At 36.1% G+C, this 19,353-nt stretch overlaps 1 protein-coding gene across 1 annotated transcript in view; it reads right to left on the bottom strand.

Annotated features, from left to right (window-relative positions):
- Nucleotides 1-6,716: 6,716 nt before the first annotated feature.
- The window catches only part of LOC129938522 (uncharacterized), a 263,598-nt gene continuing 250,961 nt past the window's right edge, over nt 6,717-19,353 (bottom strand). Inside the window, exon 14 of the mRNA XM_056046146.1 lies at nt 6,717-6,868. Within this exon, the coding sequence (XP_055902121.1) occupies nt 6,717-6,868 (152 nt within the window). The remainder of the gene's footprint in view (nt 6,869-19,353) is intronic.

Genomic DNA, 19,353 nt, shown 5'->3' with positions numbered 1-19,353 from the left:
TGAGACCTATTGCGATTGCAAATTTACGTTTTGGTATGATGCGGTATAAATTTTATTAGCGTTATATTTGCTGCTATAAAGGACGTTCTTTTACTTATACATATACTTAAACACATAAATAGATGGCTGATGTCTGCTTCGATGTCGACCCACAAGCCGTATCGTCGTCCTCGTCCTAGTCGACGACGTCTGGCCGGGTGTTTCTATTAAGGATGTGTTTTATGTTGGCTTTTAATGACACTTTGGTTAAGATATCAATGTGAATATGTGGGGGAGGAAAAAACGAACTATCATCTAAGACTAAGGCATGTTTAGCTTATAGATAGATATAATTTTATATCCGTTTTATACCGATATGGCTTTCTCTCAGGATTGTTATAGCCTCCAAAGATGCCATTGACATTGCAGGCATTAGATTATCATTCCTTCATGTCTATACTTATTTCCCTTCTCACCCTCTTCGTTTTCTTTTCCAAGAAGACAAGACAAAAGTATAGAATTATAATATAGGACATATCTAGAACAACTGCGTGCTATAATGGATATTTATTAATATCACACATTGATATGATAGAAAAATGATATTTAAATGATTATGGCACTTTCGTGATAATGATGTTTGCATTATGTGTGGTGTGTGGTACGTGTGGGTGTAGTGGAGTAGAGTGAATATCCTGAAGAAAAATGTTATACTATTATAATATAGCGAAGCAGCACCATACAAGGATATATTAATGAATTATTAATTTTGGCATTTATAGTTCAGCAGCAAGGATAAAGGATATATTCGATTGGCAATTATATTATATTTGATAAAGTTTAGTCTTTTCATTTTGTTTGTGACCTACATACATTAATATGTACTGTGCATGTGTACACATTTATGTTGTTAGTTTTGCTGATGGGGGTATGGTCATGGTTCATTAGTGAGTAAAGCGTGTGTCAATATTTAATATGATTACATTGACATTCGAAGGGTTGATTGAAAAAAAATATTAAATATTCTTATACAAACATACCTTCATCATAACCTACCTACATACATGTAGAAACTGTGTATGTGTTAATTGGTGTTTGTTTTATTTAGTATAGAAAGTGACAATTATGACAGTAGTTTCGTGCAGTTGATTGATTATCATTTGTTTATATTTTTTGGCGTTAATTTAATATTCTGGATTTGTTCGTATGTAACAGGGTGGTTCATGTGAAGTGAGGCAAAAAGAATAAGAAATCATTCCTGTTGTGTCTTAAGATTATGTCTTAACCATACGAAAAATGTTCGACAATCATACGTCAAATTTCTTTATTTAAGCATGATAAAATAATTGTAAGACTTGTTGTCTTTAAGAAAATAATTTTGTATGCAACTCACGTCCATACATTTTAGTTTGACAACTCCAATTTTTAAGTTTTAAAGAGTCTTTCAATACAAGCTTACAAGCTTTGAAAGTTGTAGCGACTAAATTGTTGAGAATACATCTGTCAAATTAATGTCTATTTACTCAGTCTGATTTTGGTTTTCAAATTAACGTCAACAACATAAATAAATAAATAAGGTGGCGCAAGAGTCCTTATAGTACCAGGGCCTAGTGACTTAAAATTCTGACCCATTCCCGTGTGCGACTAATGTTCTCAATAATAGAACTGACCTACAGTCCGAACGGCTTATTAGAGAAAGCACTTTTCATGACAAGAATTACTCTTGGAGAATGTGTCAATTTCTCGCAAAGGGCAATACCCTTGAAAAAAACTTTATATGTCACAGGCAGGGATCGAACCAAAGACCTAAGCATGACAGTCCAACGCACTACTATATTGCCACGGATACTACAACGTCAACAACAAAACGTGTTAAATATTTTTTCATCAAGATGTGTTGTTTATCCAAGAAGGGTGAGCTGGAAAATCAGAGGCAACTAATTTCATATAGTCAATAAAAACTTGGCCTTTTACATACCACAACATGGATAATTTTGCGTCATGACTTAGGCTTGTAGCAAGCGCACGCAGCGAAACAAGAGGCTTACAAAACGGCGCTGCACAAAAGGACTAGAGCTGCTCGCGAGCTCTACGAGCAGAAGAGGAGAGAGGAACACCGGCTTCTTAGATGGAAAAAAAGAGAGCATGAGAAGCGCGCGATCGAGGAGATAGAGGGATGTCACAACAGGAATGAGGTTCGTAAATTTTACCAAAAGGTAAAAAAAAACCTCCCAAGGGTACCAGCCACGAACCGAAGCCTGTTAAGACGATCAGGGGAACATCGTAGTAGAACCGCAGTCGATGCTGAGAATATGGAAAGATCACTCCATATCTCCAAATTATATAACGGCGATGACGAACCGAATTCAGCTGTAAGGGAGATAGAACCACTCAACCACGGCTACGCAGATCAACAATTCCGCCTACCCGACCTTGACGAAGTGAAGATAGCTATATCTAAACTTAAGTCAAACAAAGCTGCTGGAGTTGACGGCATCACCGCCGAACTATTCAAAGCAGAAGGCGATGACTTGGTAGGGAGCATGCACCAACTCATCTGCAAAATATGGTCGGAAGGAAGCATGCCCGATGACTGGAATCTCAGCATAGTGTGCCCGATACATAAGAAAGGAGACCCTTTAAACTGCGCCAACTACAGAGGCATCAGTCTCCTTAACATTGCGTATAAGATCATCTCTGCCGTATTATGTGCCGTTCTGTCAACAACCTAATTGGTCCTTATCAGTGTGGCTTCAGACCAAGAAAGTCCACTATCGACCAAATATTCACACTACGGCAGATCTTGGAAAAAACACAGTAGCTTCAAATCGATGCCCACCATCTCTTTATTGATTTTAAAGCCGCGTATGACAGCATCTATAGGGAAGAGCTCTACCGAGCAATGTCTAGTTTTGGCATCCCTGTCAAACTTACGTCTATCAAGGTCGAAAAAGATCTTACCAATGCGTTTGATTTCAAAAAAGGTCTTAGACAAGGCGATGCACTGTCATGCGACTTCTTCAACATCGTTCTGGAAAGAAGTGTGCAAAACTCAACCGTCAACACTAGAGGCACAATCTTCCAAAGATCCATCCAATTACTCGGATACGGAGATGATATTGACATAATTGGAAGATCAAAGCGTTATGTCAGTGAAGCGTTTTTGAGCATTGTGACGAAAGCGAAGAAGATGGGTTTAGTGGTCAATGAGGGCAAGACCAAGTATATGCTGTCATCAAAAAAGGACACTGAACGACGACGCCTTGGACAAAATGTCACCATGGACAGCTATAACTTTGAGGTAGTTAAAGACTTTGTCTACCTAGGTACCGCTATTAATACAGACAGCGACACCAGCGCTGACATCAAACGAAGAATAACTCTTGCAAATCGCTGCTTCTTTGGACTTAGAAGGAAATTGAGAAGTAAAGTCCTCTCTGGGGCATCTTAAATCACCATCTATACGACACTCATCATCACGGTTCTCATTTATGGCCTGGACCTTGTCAACGAAAAATGAGAGCGTCTTAGGATGCTTCGAGAGAAAAATTCTTCGGGTGATTTTTGGTCTCGTATGGAAGATGGAGGAGAAGATATTACGACGAACTGTACGGGTTGTACAGCGACACTGACCTAGTAAGCAGAATTAATGTCCAACGGTCATGTAGACCGGATGGACATCAACGCTCCAGCCTGGAAGGTCTTCGAATTCAGTCCCGAGGAACGGCGCAGTAGAGGAAGACCGCGACTCAGGTGGCGCACCCAGGTGGGAGAGGACCTCAACCAACTTGGCGTGCGAAACTAGAGACAGCTGGCTGGAGACGCATGTTGGTTGAGGCCCAGGTCCGCCCGGACTGTAGCGTCACCTTAAGTAAGTAAGTAAGTATCATCTTCGGTGTTGAGGCACATTTTCGGGTTAATGGGTTTCAAACAAATAAAATGGTTGAATTAGAGAAAGAGTTAATCCACTTAAGATGTAAGACCGCTAAATGCATCTTGAAAAAGCAAAATTTTTGTGTAGATTTTAAGCCATCTGGTGTGCCACAGGGCTTCGTTGTATTGCCAACACTTTTTCTCATTTTTATTATTGATTTCCTGTCTGCAACTTCTAATTCAACACATTGTTTCGCTGACAATAGCACTCTTAGCGTCTCATATTCGTTATCAAAATCACATCCTTTTTCTTCGTATGCGGAACTTCGACAACAAAATAGGATATATCACATTAAAGCGTGATATATCCCCCTTGCCATTATACATGGATGGTACTTGCATCGAATAGACTGAACATTTCGGTATTCTCGGTACGTGTACCGCTAAATACCTTTTGTGGAACGATAACATACATGATGTCGCCAATAATGCCGTAAGGTGTTTCGGTTTTCTAAGGCAATGCAAGAAGTTTTTTTCCCCTTCTGATCTGGCTGTTATCTTCAAGACTTTTATACGTCCAAAGCTTGAGTATAACGGAAAGTTTTGAACGTAGAGCATTTAGATTGATTGGTGATATTACCAATGTACAACAATATACTCTCGATCCCAACTTCGGTTGTACTGTTAAGTACAGAGATTTGTTCCTTAGCCGTACTACGCGAATGTGGAATGCCTTGCGACACTCTGTCTTTCCCAGCCATAGCAATATTCAGGAATTGAAAACCAATATGCACCGACACCTCCTTTCAATCCCTCTCTCCCTTTCCTAGTACTCAAACTGTGTCCTTACATAACATAAGGGTAGTAAGATTCCACTGATTGTGTGCTTATGAAAATAAAAAATATTCATTCAATTGGCTGTGAAAAAATTGAAGCTTTGAAAGACCGCCTGAAAGCCGAGGACTCTGTAGACAAAATTATGACACAGAATTTTTGTTATTACAATTTTAAGACGGGGAGCACTTAAGTAAAGACGCTCTATAATAAATTATATTTTTTAAGCAATACCACGAGTATTGTTTTGTCCATTCCTAATAAGTTTAAACTTAAATTTAAACTTAAACTAAGTAATTGTAACCGTAAACTAAGTAATTAAGTAAACTTAAACTTAAACTTAAACTTAAACTTAAACTTAAACTTAAACTTAAACTTAAACTTAAACTTAAACTTAAACTTAAACTTAAACTTAAACCTAAACTTAAACTTAAACTTAAACTTAAACTTAAACTTAAACTTAAACTTAAACTTAAACTTAAACTTAAACTTAAACTTAAACTTAAACTTAAACTTAAACTTAAACTTAAACTTAAACTTAAACTTAAACTTAAACTTAAACTTAAACTTAAACTTAAACTTAAACTTAAACTTAAACTTAAACTTAAACTTAAACTTAAACTTAAACTTAAACTTAAACTTAAACTTAAACTTAAACTTAAACTTAAACTTAAACTTAAACTTAAACTTAAACTTAAACTTAAACTTAAACTTAAACTTAAACTTAAACTTAAACTTAAACTTAAACTTAAACTTAAACTTAAACTTAAACTTAAACTTAAACTTAAACTTAAACTTAAACTTAAACTTAAACTTAAACTTAAACTTAAACTTAAACTTAAACTTAAACTTAAACTTAAACTTAAACTTAAACTTAAACTTAAACTTAAACTTAAACTTAAACTTAAACTTAAACTTAAACTTAAACTTAAACTTAAACTTAAACTTAAACTTAAACTTAAACTTAAACTTAAACTTAAACTTAAACTTTCAATTGATTTCAGGTTCTCTATAAAATTAATCAAAGAGAAAAAAGAAAAATTGAATTGACATGTCAACATCTACAACGGAACACAATAATTTAATTGAATTAAATTGAATAGAATTGAGTTAAGTTGAATTGAACAGAATACGGAATATAGAATTGAATTAAATGGGCTCTCCTGCTGCTTTGTGTTTTGACTTCAATATTGTTCACAATGTTCATCAATATCACAATGAAAAAGGAAAACTGAATAAAACATCCAACGATAAGGAATAGAAAACTGAATGAAAATGAAAACAATAATAATTGTATGAGTCCCTCGCGGCTCACTTGACATAAAATAGATTCCTTTTGACACCTGCAATAGCAACGGGCGTGGGGTTGTGAGTGAAGGAAAGCTAGAGAAATAAAGTGTGAATAAGCAAGAACTTTCAATCCACCTGTCCTGGTGATGTTTTCTGATTCTGCACGTATGGTGTGATGTTTTTCTTGGATTTTCTTAGTCAGCGAAAAGTTTTTCAAAACATGGAAAAAGAAAACAAAGTTGATCATTAAATGATGGGTTGATATTTGTTCTTTATTTTGATGTAAAAGAAGCTATCTATCGGGTGGGGGCTGAAGGCGAAGCGCGCTAATGTGATAACTTGAAATGTATCCGGAAAAACGAGGATGTTTGTTGCTAAGTGAAATTGGATGATTTCCTTAAGGTATTCGTCAGACTGAATGCGGAGACGGGAAATCAGCCATTGCAAAGAAATAAAAGCACATCACAGAAGAGCAAAGCAAAGCACAGCGCGCCTCAGTGAGAATGCCGATGTCAGGGGCAGGAAACAACATAAGTATAAATAACGGATAACAATAATTCCTTTCGAAAAGGATTTCTGATGCTTTTCTGTTGTATGAAATATCATATCCTTTGCTCTTCACTTCGTTTCACACCCACCACGTCATTTCGACAGTTCTTCAAAGCCTGTCCTCTCTGCCCCTATCTATAACATTCACCCCTCCCCCCCCTTCAAAAAAAGAAAGGACCCAGACAAACTTTTTAAGCAATCGACTTACCTGTACGTTTTTCCGCTTCGTTTATGGGTATATTTTCCAAGACAATCGGTTCGGAACGCCCCTTCTGGTTTACACTATAGACGACAAGATGTAGGGCCGGATTGGGATCGGGGTAGTATTCCATTGGTGATAAATCTGCAAAAAGAATAAGGATAATGTAAAATGATGTTATAATGTACTTCGCGGCGGTGTTTAGACTTAAACATATACTCGAACTTGTTAAAGGTATATGTTATATCCCTACAGAAGTGTATGATGGTATGTGGGTGGGAGGTTTTGTACCTTCCTTAAGCCTCTTAAGATATGAAGGTGCTATTGTTTTGGATTTCTGTAAGGAATTGGGTGTTTTATCCTTTAATTTTTTTTTACTTTGTATTCTATTGAATCAAAGTATGTGTTATTATAATACATACATATGTAAGTCTATGTACATATATAAGACATCCTCGCACATGACGAAGCAAGGATTAGTGGGACCGTGATGTAATGCCCGTCTTTAACGATTGCGTGCTTGCTCATGTAAGTAAATGCTTAAAAAGTTTCGAAGTCGTTAACCAGTGAGGGTATAATAAGGGGAACAGTCGGCTGGGTTGAGGATGGATGGGTAAGAGGAACAAAATCGAGTGATAAGAGTGTCTTAATCGATTTTTCAATCCATGAAAATTCTTAGGAAAATAATTTATTAAGATTATGCGTTCCTAAATGTTGTTAATTTGTATTAATGGCATCATATCAAAGGATATTATGTGCTTTTATAATGTAAGGCAAGGTAGGTAAATAAATTGTCATTACATGAAGGTAAACTCTTTGAACGTAATTATAGAAGACATGTGTGGGTAATTCATTAATATGAGTATTCGCAATAAAAATGATAATCTTAGGTATATTTTTATATTTATGAAGATACATTAATCTTTAAAGAACAAATATAATACCTTTGGTTTGTTTGAAAATCTATCAATAGTATAGTAGGATTTTACACGAAAAACAAAAACAATATCCGTAGTATGAATACTTTTGATAAATCTTAGAATCTTACTACGGGTGGGTTTTTTAAAATATATACTGTATACGAGTCTTAAATGGACACAATGTTAATGTAGTAGTCGATGAACAAACTATTGAAACCAAGTTTTCCTTTAATGTTAATTTGATACTTGTTTCTTTTTGCATTTGTTACTTTAAGTTTCGAATCAAGTTTGTTTTTGAGCAAAGCTCAGTTTTTATGTTTTTACATTTTTATTTTAGTCTGAAAAATAAACTCAAAGATAATTGTTCAATTTTATAAACGTAAAATCTTTTTATTCGGAAATTATATTAGTTTGATATTGATTTCAGATAGTTCAAAAGGTTATGGGCCAGTCCCCAATATAAATTATTTGGTTTCTGAATTGAACTTAGTTTATTTAAAATTGAAAATTTTATTTAGTTTGAGAACATGGATTTTTCGAAACATATAAAACCTTTGGCTGGTGATGCAGATTGACCAATATGAAAGTGGAAGATAAGAGATTTGCTCGATTACCATGAAGAAGCAATAGACGTTATTGACGGGATATTGACAAAACCCGAAGCCTTAGAAGCAGGCGCTTAGAAGCAGCAGTTAAGAAGCACAGCGAAATGAACAATTTCTTTCGGAAGGCAAATAGCTATGCAAAGTCCATGATCACAAGCTCAGTTACTGATAAGGTCTATCAGAAGATTATGGATCAATACTTGGGAAGCTTTGCGTTTGCATTTCGAAGCAACTTCCAAGGATCAACTGTTCAAAACATGTATCGACCTTTTTGCATTTAACTGGAATACAAGCAATGATGTTTCCACGCATATTGCACAATTGAAGAATTTATGGAATGAACTTAATAATGGACTCAAAGCCAAGAGTGAAAATATGCTTCCAGATATGATATTGGTATGTAAAGTTTTACATGTATTGAAAAGTTCATTTGAGACATTCAAGTCAAGTTGGATGCTTCTTACCAAAAATGAACAAAAGATGAGTTTACAGTACAGCTGTGCATGTACGAAAGAAATTTCAAAAAGAAGGATTAAGATGACAACTCAGCTCAAGAGGCGCTAGTTGTAAAATATGATTCAAGAAAACAAGAAAACTTACCAAGACCAAGAACATCAAGAAATAAAAGAGAAGATATTTATAATTTTTGCAAGAAAAAAGGACATTGGGTGCGAGATTGTAGGCGATGGATATCTGAAGGAAGACCAACCAAAGATAAGATGTTTAAAAGAAGTACACACAATTTTGCTGACACCAACACATCTCTCGATATTTTTGCTACTGATTTCAAGACGACGGCGGTGCAACAAGGCATGTAACCAACTGTTCAGACTGGTACGTTTATTATGAAAATTTCGACAGTCCACACAAAATTCAAGCCGATGGAAATGAAATGCTTAGTGCTATTGGGAAAGGGACCATCCGAGCTATTTCAGCTCACAATAACAAAGAAGCGGCATTAACTGTTGTTTGGTATGTACCTTCTATTTCTCGTAATTTTCTTTCCATATTAGCTGCTCAAGACAGAAATCAGAGAAGTGTTTTCAAGTAGACCACTAAGAAGTGTTGGCTTGTATCGATGGAGAGATTGTTTTATATGGAAACCGTCAAGTGAATGGTTCTCATTATAAGGCAGCAATCAAACCAATAGTATCGAAAAAGAATTTGCAGTTGAACGTAGCCGTTGGAGAAGACTCAACACTTCAACTTTACCATGAGTGATGGGGCCATCAAGACGAAAGACACGTCAAACAAATTATTGAGGAAAAATTGGGAATTAAAGTCATGCTCGACGAAAAGATTGGTGAGCCTTGTATCTACGGTAAAGCTCATAGACTTCCATTCGGACAAGAAGAAAAGCGACAACACCTGGTGAGCTGATGTCTACAGACGTTTGTGGACCTTTCAGTGACACATTTGGGAAGAAGAAATACCTTGTCATTTTTAAGTATAGTTTTACGAAGTTCCGATACGGATTTGTAATAGCACACAAATCAGAAGTTAAAGATGTTCTGAAGGAAGTGATTGCAAATGCCAAGATGTTAGGTCATCACATCAAGGAACTACTGAGTGACAATGGTGGTGAGTTCATCAACTCTAAATTTAAGCAAATCCTACGATCAAAGGGTATCACACAGAGTCTTACAGCACCATTTACGCCAGGGCAAAACGGTAGTTGTGAACGTGAAAACCAAACTATAGTTGAAATGGCAAGAACCTTTTAGTATTCGAACAGTGAAGCTAATTATCTAGACGCAATTTGGGCGGAGCTGACAAACACTGCTATTTATATCCTAAACAGGACAGGAAAGTCTTCAAATGATGGTAAAAAGCCGTACGAATTGTGGATGGAGAAGAAGCCGACTATAGAACATTTGAGAATAATTGGATCCATATGTTACACCCACATTCCCATTCAGAAGAGACCGAAAATAGACAAGAAAGCAGTAAAAGGATTTCTTGTGGGATATGACAGTGATGAAAGTTACCGAATCTTTATTCAAGATCCGAACAAGTTAGTTCTTTCAAGAGATGTGCAGTTTCAGGAAAACCAGATTATAAGTGAAAATGTAGTTAAACTTTCCTTTCGAGATATATTTCCAACAAGTTCGGAACAGGAAGAACGTCAAAAAAATCTTGCAGATCCCGAAAACGTTGAAGAAATAAGAGATGAAAGAACTATTAATTTAGAAAGTAGCATAAATTCGGATGAGTACGAAACAGGAAGAGAAAGTAATTCCAGCTCCAGCCCAGATAGTGAAATAGAAGATCACAATAAAACAGCAAAATACGAAGATGGATTTGTAAGAGATCGAAATACTATCAAGAAACCGCAGAAGTTTGAAGACTTTGTAATGGCAGCATGTGATTTTGTAGACTCCTCAACAGTTCCAGAAACTTTTCGAGAAGCCATCAACAGTAAAGACAAATTTGATTGGATAAAAGCTATGGAAAGAGAAATCCAGTCAAGAGGTGCTAAAGCAATACATTGCAAGTGGGTTTATTGTTTGAAGAAGCATGCAGATGGCACCATTGATCGATAAAAGGCAAGGCTTGTGGCAAAAGGATTTACTCAGCGAGAAGATGTTGGTTACAGTCAAACTTTTAGCCCCGTAATAAAGTTGGGAACCATAAGATCAGTTCTTAGCATTGCTGCAAGTGAACAGATGCATGTCATGCAGTTTGATGTATTAACAACCTTCTTGTATGGTGGCTAAGAAGACACCATTTCATATCCAAACTAGGATTTCAGGCAAGTGATTCTGATCCTTCTTTGAAAAATGAAAAGAAAATAGTACTTGTTCTCTACGTAGATGATGGACTTATTGCATCGACTGATCAACAAGAGTTGAAGATTTTCATTGAAGAACTGAAAACCGAGTTCAAAATTACTTCAAAGAATTCATCGTACTTTCTTGGACTCGAAATAAAGCAAACAGAAATTGGATTAAAAATAGACCAAAAAGCGCACGCAAGAAAAATTTTGGAACGTTTCCAGTTCAGTCAGTGTAGAGCAATTTCAACTCCAATGGTGAAGAATTCAGAAACTTCGCAATCAGGGAAAGAAGAACCCAGTAAATTTCCATACAGGCAAGCAGTTGGTGCTCTGATGTATTTTATGGTAGGCGCAAGACCTGATTTGGCTTACAGCGTTGGATTCCTTCAAGAGTTAAAAGAGTTTTTTGTTACATATCTGGAACTTTGGACTTAGGTATTGAATATCGAAAAGATTTTAAGAAAGGAATTATAGAGTGCTTTAGTGATGCAAATTTTGGTGGATGCAAAAGTACTGGAAGATCAACTTCTGGAGTTGTAATCAATTATGCAGGTGGAACTATTTCCTGGCTTAGTCAAAACAAGCAATGGTTGCAACATCCACAACAGAAGAAGAAGGAAATAATTTGGCTGTGCAGATTATTCAATGGAATAATAGACTTGAGAAAAATTCCAATTCTTCAGGTAGATAACTCTACGGCAGTAAGACTTGCTCAAAACCCAGAGTTTAATCGTAGAACAAAGCATATTGTAACGATACATTTCTTCATCCGTTCCTTTTCCAAGACTTAGAGGAATTGTTAAATGAGCTTTTTTTTAAAGTATCTCAATTCAAAGATGTTTTCTTAACATTTCTTCTTGAAAATTGTCAATTTGTTTGTTTTTTTATTATTATTCTGACAGATCTTCTTTTAGTTGTACCAAATTTTAAATACAAAAAACTGGCAGCTGCCGATGCGTTTTCTTGTGAATTTTCTACTATTCTATTTATAGAATGCCAAAAAAATAAGATTAATAATTTATTTATGAAAGCTTTAATCTAATGTTAAAGTCTTTAAAATTCTTCCTTACATTAAAAAATCTAGTTGATACGATTCTTGTTTGAGACTTTTACGAGTTTGTTACTTTTTTCTAGTTTAGTTTTAGAATTTTCGACAGTTTTGATACTAAAATTTTCGAAATTAATCCACACAAAAATTCTTGGAACTCAGTGTGAGCATTAGAAAATGAAGAAAGGATTTTAAAACAAGTGTCAGTGCCCATTGGTTTTGAATTCCTGAATATTGCAAGGACTGGAAAGGCATTCTACAATCAGGTAGTACGGTTAAAAAGCAAATCACTGTACTTAACAGTACAACCAACATTACTCTCGAGGGTATATTGATAAGCATTCTTAGAAGCGCAAGTATTACGGTATTCAAGGACGGAATGACGCTGTTTATTTTTCTAGAGTATACAAAATAAGATAACGGTCAAAGGGGTTGAGACCCGAAATTTTACAACGATGTTTGGGTGACGTAAATAATCCAATGATGATTTTATCACCAATTAATTGAAATGTTCTAAGTTCAGTACTGTCCAAGAGGCTTAAGTAAGTTACAAAAGCACCAGTCCAAAGATGGGAATTAAAGTCAAGCTTCAGATGTATATAAGACTTTAAGATACCACCCAACCCACCAAATTTTTGCATCTTGAAAGATAAAATTATAAATAGAAAAATGAACATCGGCAAAACAGTTCACTTCAATTTTTATAGCCTTAGTATCCATTCAACAAAGACGAAAAAAGCCAACAATCTTGTATTCTCAACTTAGAAGAAGTAGAGAGCTGAAGTCTAACAAAGCTGCTGTAGCAGATGGCTCAAATGCTGAGCTCTTCAAAGCAGATGAAGATAATTTGGTTAGGAGCATGCACCAACTTATCTGTAAAATATATTCGGAAGAAAGCATGCCCGCTGAATGGAACCTTAGTATTGTTTGCCTAATTCTGAAAAAAGGTACTTCACCAACTATAGAGGTATCAGTCTACTTAACATTGCTTACAGAATCTTCTCTGCCATAATATGTGAACGTCTAAAACCAATTGTGAACGACCTGATAAATAATTATCAGTGTGGTATTAGACCAGGAAAGTCCACAGTCGATCAAATATTCGCAGAAGATCAAATCGAAACCCGACATCTTTTCATCGCTTTCAAGATTGCATATGAAACCATCTACAGGGACGAGCTGTATAGAGCTATGTCTAGCTTTGGCATCGCTGTCAAACTCGTCCATTTATGCAGGATAGCCCTGTAGAATTTGCGCTGCTCAATTAAGATTGGAAAGAACTGAATAAAAACCTTAGATGTCAAAAAAGGCTTTAGACAAGCTGATGCACTGTCATGCTATTTTTTTAACATCGTACTTGAAAGAATAGTGCAGAGCTCTCACCTCAACGTTAGAGGCACTATCTTCCAAAAGACTTTCAAATAACTAAAAGTCTAACTTTTAAGACGGCTGGGTCACGTAGAGCGCATAGAAAGCAATGCTCCGGCCCGAAAAATCTTCGAATCCAACCAACAGGATAGCGCAGTAGAGTAAGACCGCGGATCAGGTGGCGAGCAAAGGTGGAAAGTGACCTCACCCAACTTAGAGCGCAAAACTGGAGACATCTAGCTGGGGACCAAGCTATATCTAGAAGTTTTATTGGGTGAGGCCCTAGTTAACACAGGATTGCAGCGAAACCTTAAATAAGTAGAATTCTTAATGGCTCCTAAGCAAAAAATATGAAGTCATAACAAAAGCAGATTTATCTGAGAAAAGCAAATTCACGTTCCTCTTCGGGAATATGTATTTTATATATGTCTTAAAAGATCTATACTCCATTATGATATACTGGGGCGTATACGCACTTTTTCATTCATTTGAATTTTAACCCCTTTTTCATTATTTTCAATGGGTTATGGTTATTGCTGTATATTTGTATGGTTGTATAGCTTACAGCACTTCTTTAAAATTATTCATTAATATTCAAATTTGTAATGCACACATTTTGACGCTCCCATATAAAAGGTAAGGAAAACCTTTTGAATGTGGGTTGGTTATAAAAACAAGTTTTTCTAACAAGCAAATTAAAATAGAAATGAATATTTTACTTTGCCTAGTAATATTCAAATACCTTTCAACCTATTTACCCACATAAAATGTCTGGTTTTTAAAAACGAATACTTAAACTATCAGGATAATTGTTTACTTTAACAATTTTTAATTAAAATAATATTAAAAGTAAGGAAGCGATAATTTCTTAAAATTATTAGTTTTCCTTCATTGTTCTATTTTTTGTATCATTTTCATCAACAGAAGCTTTCATGGGAATATTTAAAAGCTTTTGGGAGATAACCTCAAAAAATATAATTATTTTACCTACAAGAAAAAATCAAAGTGTACAGACCACCGCAAAAGTTTTCGTCTATGTAATATCTTAGTGAAAAAAATAAGAAAACGCAAACTGCACAGAACAGGTCGTACGTTCTTACTATAAAATACTTTTTAATAAAAGAAATATAAGTTTATAAGGACCCTCATTTTATAATAAAAGATGTTTTCCAAGTAATGAATGTAGATTATTAAGCGTCAATTTCTATAAAATAGGGAAAATATTTCCTTTGAAACAAAAGTTGGGTGTCGGTGTGTTCGAAAAATTTCGATGTCAAAAAAGTCTTTAGACAAGGTGATGCACTGTCATGCTATTTTTTAACATCGTACTTGAAAGAATAGTGCAGAGCTCTCACCTCAACACTAGAGGCACTAGACTGGGAACTCCAGGACTAAATTTTTGTTATTGGTTTTATTAATAGTGAAAAAATAAGTGGGACTTTTTCGTAAACTGTGAAGTTTTTGGATAAAAGTGGCATTAACTTTCCATAGAATTTTTTTAAAATAAATATGTTAAGTCAAATTGAACATTGAATACAGCGGTACAATTTTTAAATAAACAAAACTGAATATATCTTTTCAAAAAGTTTAACAAATGAAAAAACGGGTTTTCAATTCGACTATCTCGAAAAAAACAATAAAATCAACTAATCAAGCTCTGAAATTTAACGAACTGGACCCATTTTTGAAACATATGGTGACTGGCGACGAAAAATCGATCGCAATACGCCAATATCAAGCGAAAACGGTCGTGGTGGAAGGCCGGTGAATCATCCCAAACAGAAGCCAACGGGATTGGCGCCCAGAAAGGTTTTGCTGTGTGTTTGGTGGGATTGAAAGTTAATCATACACTATGAGCTGCTCCCGTATGGCCGGGCTCTTAGATTTAGATTTGAGGACAAAAAAAGAGAGATACAGATTTCAAACTTTTCTCATCTCACTCAAAATGCTTTTTAATAACAGCTTAGTCAGCCTTTTAGAAATAATCGATAGATAGTAATAAATTGTGGGTCGCTTTATAACTTGATGACTTTGTTAAAAGTAAAAGAATACACTTTTTCAGCGGTGTTAACTTTATGGGTCTATTTTTCAAAAAAAAAATAGTATTTGTATTAGTTTTAATTTCTGCGCGACAACAATTTTTAAGATACAAAATATTTTTCTATTTTTTTTTTGAAATAATATTGGTGATAAGATAAAGAAAATAGGTAGCAAAACCGTCCCTAGAGATTCTGTTCGCCTTGTTAATTGAAGATCTTACAGACCTTTTACCAAATGGCATAGACTTCGCCGGACAATAATAAAAGCATTGCTGTTTGCGGACGATATTGTTCTATTGGTAGCATCACCTGAATCATTGCAGTTAGTGATAAACCGTCTGTATCAATATTGTCAGCTTTGGAGTTTGATGGTGAATCTGAATAAGTACAAAATTTTGATTTTAAACGAGGAGGAGGCCGCCATTTAATGAAAAAAAAATGGATAGGTCATTGTGGTTGTTCAGATACCTTTGAGTTCACTTAACGAAAATGCTCACATTTAAATTCATCTAAGAGAGAATCTAGTTAAGCCTTTAGGTGCAATTATTACAACTTCGAAAAAATGTTTTTTCTAACAAAAGTATAGCACATAGCAGCAAGTTTAAGATATTTGAAGCAGTATGTAGTCTGTCATGTTTTACGCGGCCCAAACTTGAGGATGGACCCAATACGAAACAGTTGAGAAACTTCTCCGATACTTTATTAAGCGAATGTTTAGACTGCCATGAAATACACCCAACTATGTTATTATGTTGGAATCAGGATTATCACCTATGTTCATAGGAACCCTAAAAATACAAGTCGATTACATCTTGAGAGTAATGAAGATGAACAATAATAGGCGTCCGAAGATAGCAGTGCTTCAAGTAATACGAACCAAAACAAGTTGGTGTTGGTGGTGGAATGGAACTTAACATTTTGTGTAATAATCAGGATGATAAAAAATAAAAAATCATTTCCGCAGTGGACATAAAACAACGAGAAAAATACTTGAATCACGCCACAGGATCTATATACAGACAGCTACTGTCAACTAAATAACAACTTATAAGAGAGGAATTATTTTAGGGACGATAATAGCATTGCCGAAATGTCAATAATGGTTAAATTGAGAGGAGTTATGCAGCTGAATTTTTTACCTCATAGAGATGACTTACCAATTATATGTTCATTGCGCAGTTAAAAGGAAAGGGAGGATGTTTAACACTTTGTTGGAAGATGTCCAGTTCTTAAAAAAATAACAAGGAATTCTTTTGGTAGCGAAATACTGACGCAAAATCAAATTAAATCTTGGATACAATATAGGGAAGTCAAAAAATTATATGAATTCTGCAGGCTCTTCTCGATAGAAGTAGAGTTATAAATGAAAGTTTTTAAATATATTATTGAGCTATGTTATCTTTTTTATGATTTGTCAATCAGGCAGACGGCAGTAAAGCCATGCTTTTTGTTTTTGTTTGCAAACTTTATAAATAAAATTGTAATCAACGTTACCAAAATAAAAACCAATCTAATCTAATCTACTCAGTCCGTGGAGAACTAGGGCCTAGGGCCCAGTGACTCGCAACTCTCAACTATTCCTGTACCAGTCATATCAGGAAAGAAGGGGACCTGCAGTTTGATGCCAAATCCGAACGGGTAATTTAAGAAAGCTTTTTTCATGGCACTAATTACTTTTGGAAGATTGGCAAATTTCGCGTGAGTTCAAGTCCACGTGAAAAAAAAACTGTAGGTGGCACAACCAGGAATTAAACCAAAAACGTCTAGCGTAACAGCCCTAAGCACTAAACATCATGCTACGGATACTTAAGTCTGTGTGTATTTCTTATTTCTCAGCATTTTCAAATGGTCAGCTTTTTCCCATAGGTTAGGTTAGGTTAGGTTATAGTGGCTTTCCAAGATGGAAACGGACACACTTAGGCCAGTTTAATGGCCCATTGTAATACCACATGAATCTTGAGGCTTCCTCCTAAGCACAATGGAACCAGCTTGAGTCCCTTACGAAACGTGAGAGGCTGATTATCCCGATATGATTTAGATCGTTTAGATCGTTAAAGAAGAATTCTCCTAGGTAATTCTTGCGTTTTCGAGCTAGAGCAGGGCATGTGCAGAGAAGATGAAGAACAGTTTCTTCCTCTTCCTCGTCCATACAGCTTCTGCAAAAGTCATTTGAGAATACGCCTAGTCTCGTGGCGTGCTTTCCTATTAGACAGTGTCCGGTTATGACACCTATTATCGAGCTTATATGCGATCTACTTAGAGAGAGCAAGCACCTTGAACGTTTTAAATCCAGTGTTGGAAAGATGTTTTTTGTGGCTTGACACGTGGTGATGTTGGTCTACCTGGTGCCTGCCCTCCTCACAGCGTCTTGCAGTAGCAGCAGTTTACAAGTAGCGTTTGGTATGCCAGTACTTGCCAAACGTGGTAGGATGGGCTATACTGTACCGTTCCTGGCGAGTTCATCTGTCTTACATTTACCTGGAATGTCTCTATGGCCCGGCACCCAGCAAAGGTGAATATTAAACTGTTGCGCCCTCTCCCATAGAGATGATCGACAGTTATGCACTGTTAAAAAGTTTGTAGAGACAGAGTCCAGAGATTTGATAGCGGCCTGTCTATCAGAGAAAATACTTATATCAGATGTTGATATCACGTTTTCTTTGAGCCAAGACAAGAATTCCTTTTTTCGCCAAAAGTTCCGCCTGGAACACGATACAATGACTGGTAGGGTGGATTGAGAGACTTAATTTCAGTCGTTCAGAGTACACACTTAACCAACCCCTTCTTTTGTTTTTGACCCATCTGTGTAAAAATGAATTGACTCATCCTCCAAGTATGTCCTATCCTCCCAAAAAGATCTGGTAGGTATAGAAATCTGGAAGTTTCTGTCGAATTGTAGTTAGGGGATGGTGTAGTCTGTGTGCTTTGGAATTGATTCTAAGTACCTTAGAATTACGGAGTGGCCAATGTTGTTGGTGGTCCATTGCGACGAAGAATTGAGACGAATAGCAGAGCTTGCAGTTATTTTTTTGCTAAATATGTCAAGAGGTGTAAGGTAGGGAAAGGTGTCCAGTGCCGCAGACGGGGTCGTGCGAAGCGGTCCGCTTATACATAGGCAGGTTGTTCGTTGGACTTTATTTAACTTATCTCTGTTTATACCTTTCTCTAAAGCAGTCCACCATATTGCCACACCGTACGTTAAAATTGGTCTGATTACCGATGTGTTTAGCCAATGCGTGATTCTGGGTTGTAAACCCCATCTATTACCAAAAGCTTTTTTGCAAGAAAAGAGAGCTACAGTAGCTTTTTTGACTCTTTCCTGTACGTTGCGTTTCCAATTTAGTTTTTTGTCTAAGACCCTGGTATTTAGCCTCGTCTGAGAATTTTAATTGGATTCCTTTAATATAGGAAGGGTTGACAAATGGCCTCGAAAATAAGACCAGATCGGTTTTGTGTGGGTTAACACCCAGTCCACAGCGATCAGCCCAAAGTATTAGTCTGTCTAAGGCATTTTGTAAGAGTTCTTTTAAGGTGTTAAGATGCTTTCTCGAAACTGCTATAGCAACGTTCGCCCGCATAGGTTATCACTCTGAAACCCTCCGCATCCAGACTAGTTAGGATTTTATTCACCACTAGGTTCCAGAGGAGAGGGGATAGAACACCACCTTGCGGTGTCCCTCTACTAACGAATCGTCTACTAGAAGAGTTGCCCAGTTTTGTTAATTATTCTGCTAGTAAACATTAATGGCTGAAACACATACACGCTTCAGCTTCGGCTTCGTCTGCGTTACGTTAGGCCCGCTTCGAGGTTGCTTTGAATGACATTTCTATTATTTCATCTCCCCAAAGAGCAAATATTTTGTTTGTTGACAT

Source organism: Eupeodes corollae, chromosome 1 (assembly GCF_945859685.1).
Source record: "Eupeodes corollae chromosome 1, idEupCoro1.1, whole genome shotgun sequence".
Classification (NCBI taxonomy): domain Eukaryota; kingdom Metazoa; phylum Arthropoda; class Insecta; order Diptera; family Syrphidae; genus Eupeodes; species Eupeodes corollae.
This window is presented reverse-complemented; position numbering and strand designations above follow the sequence as displayed.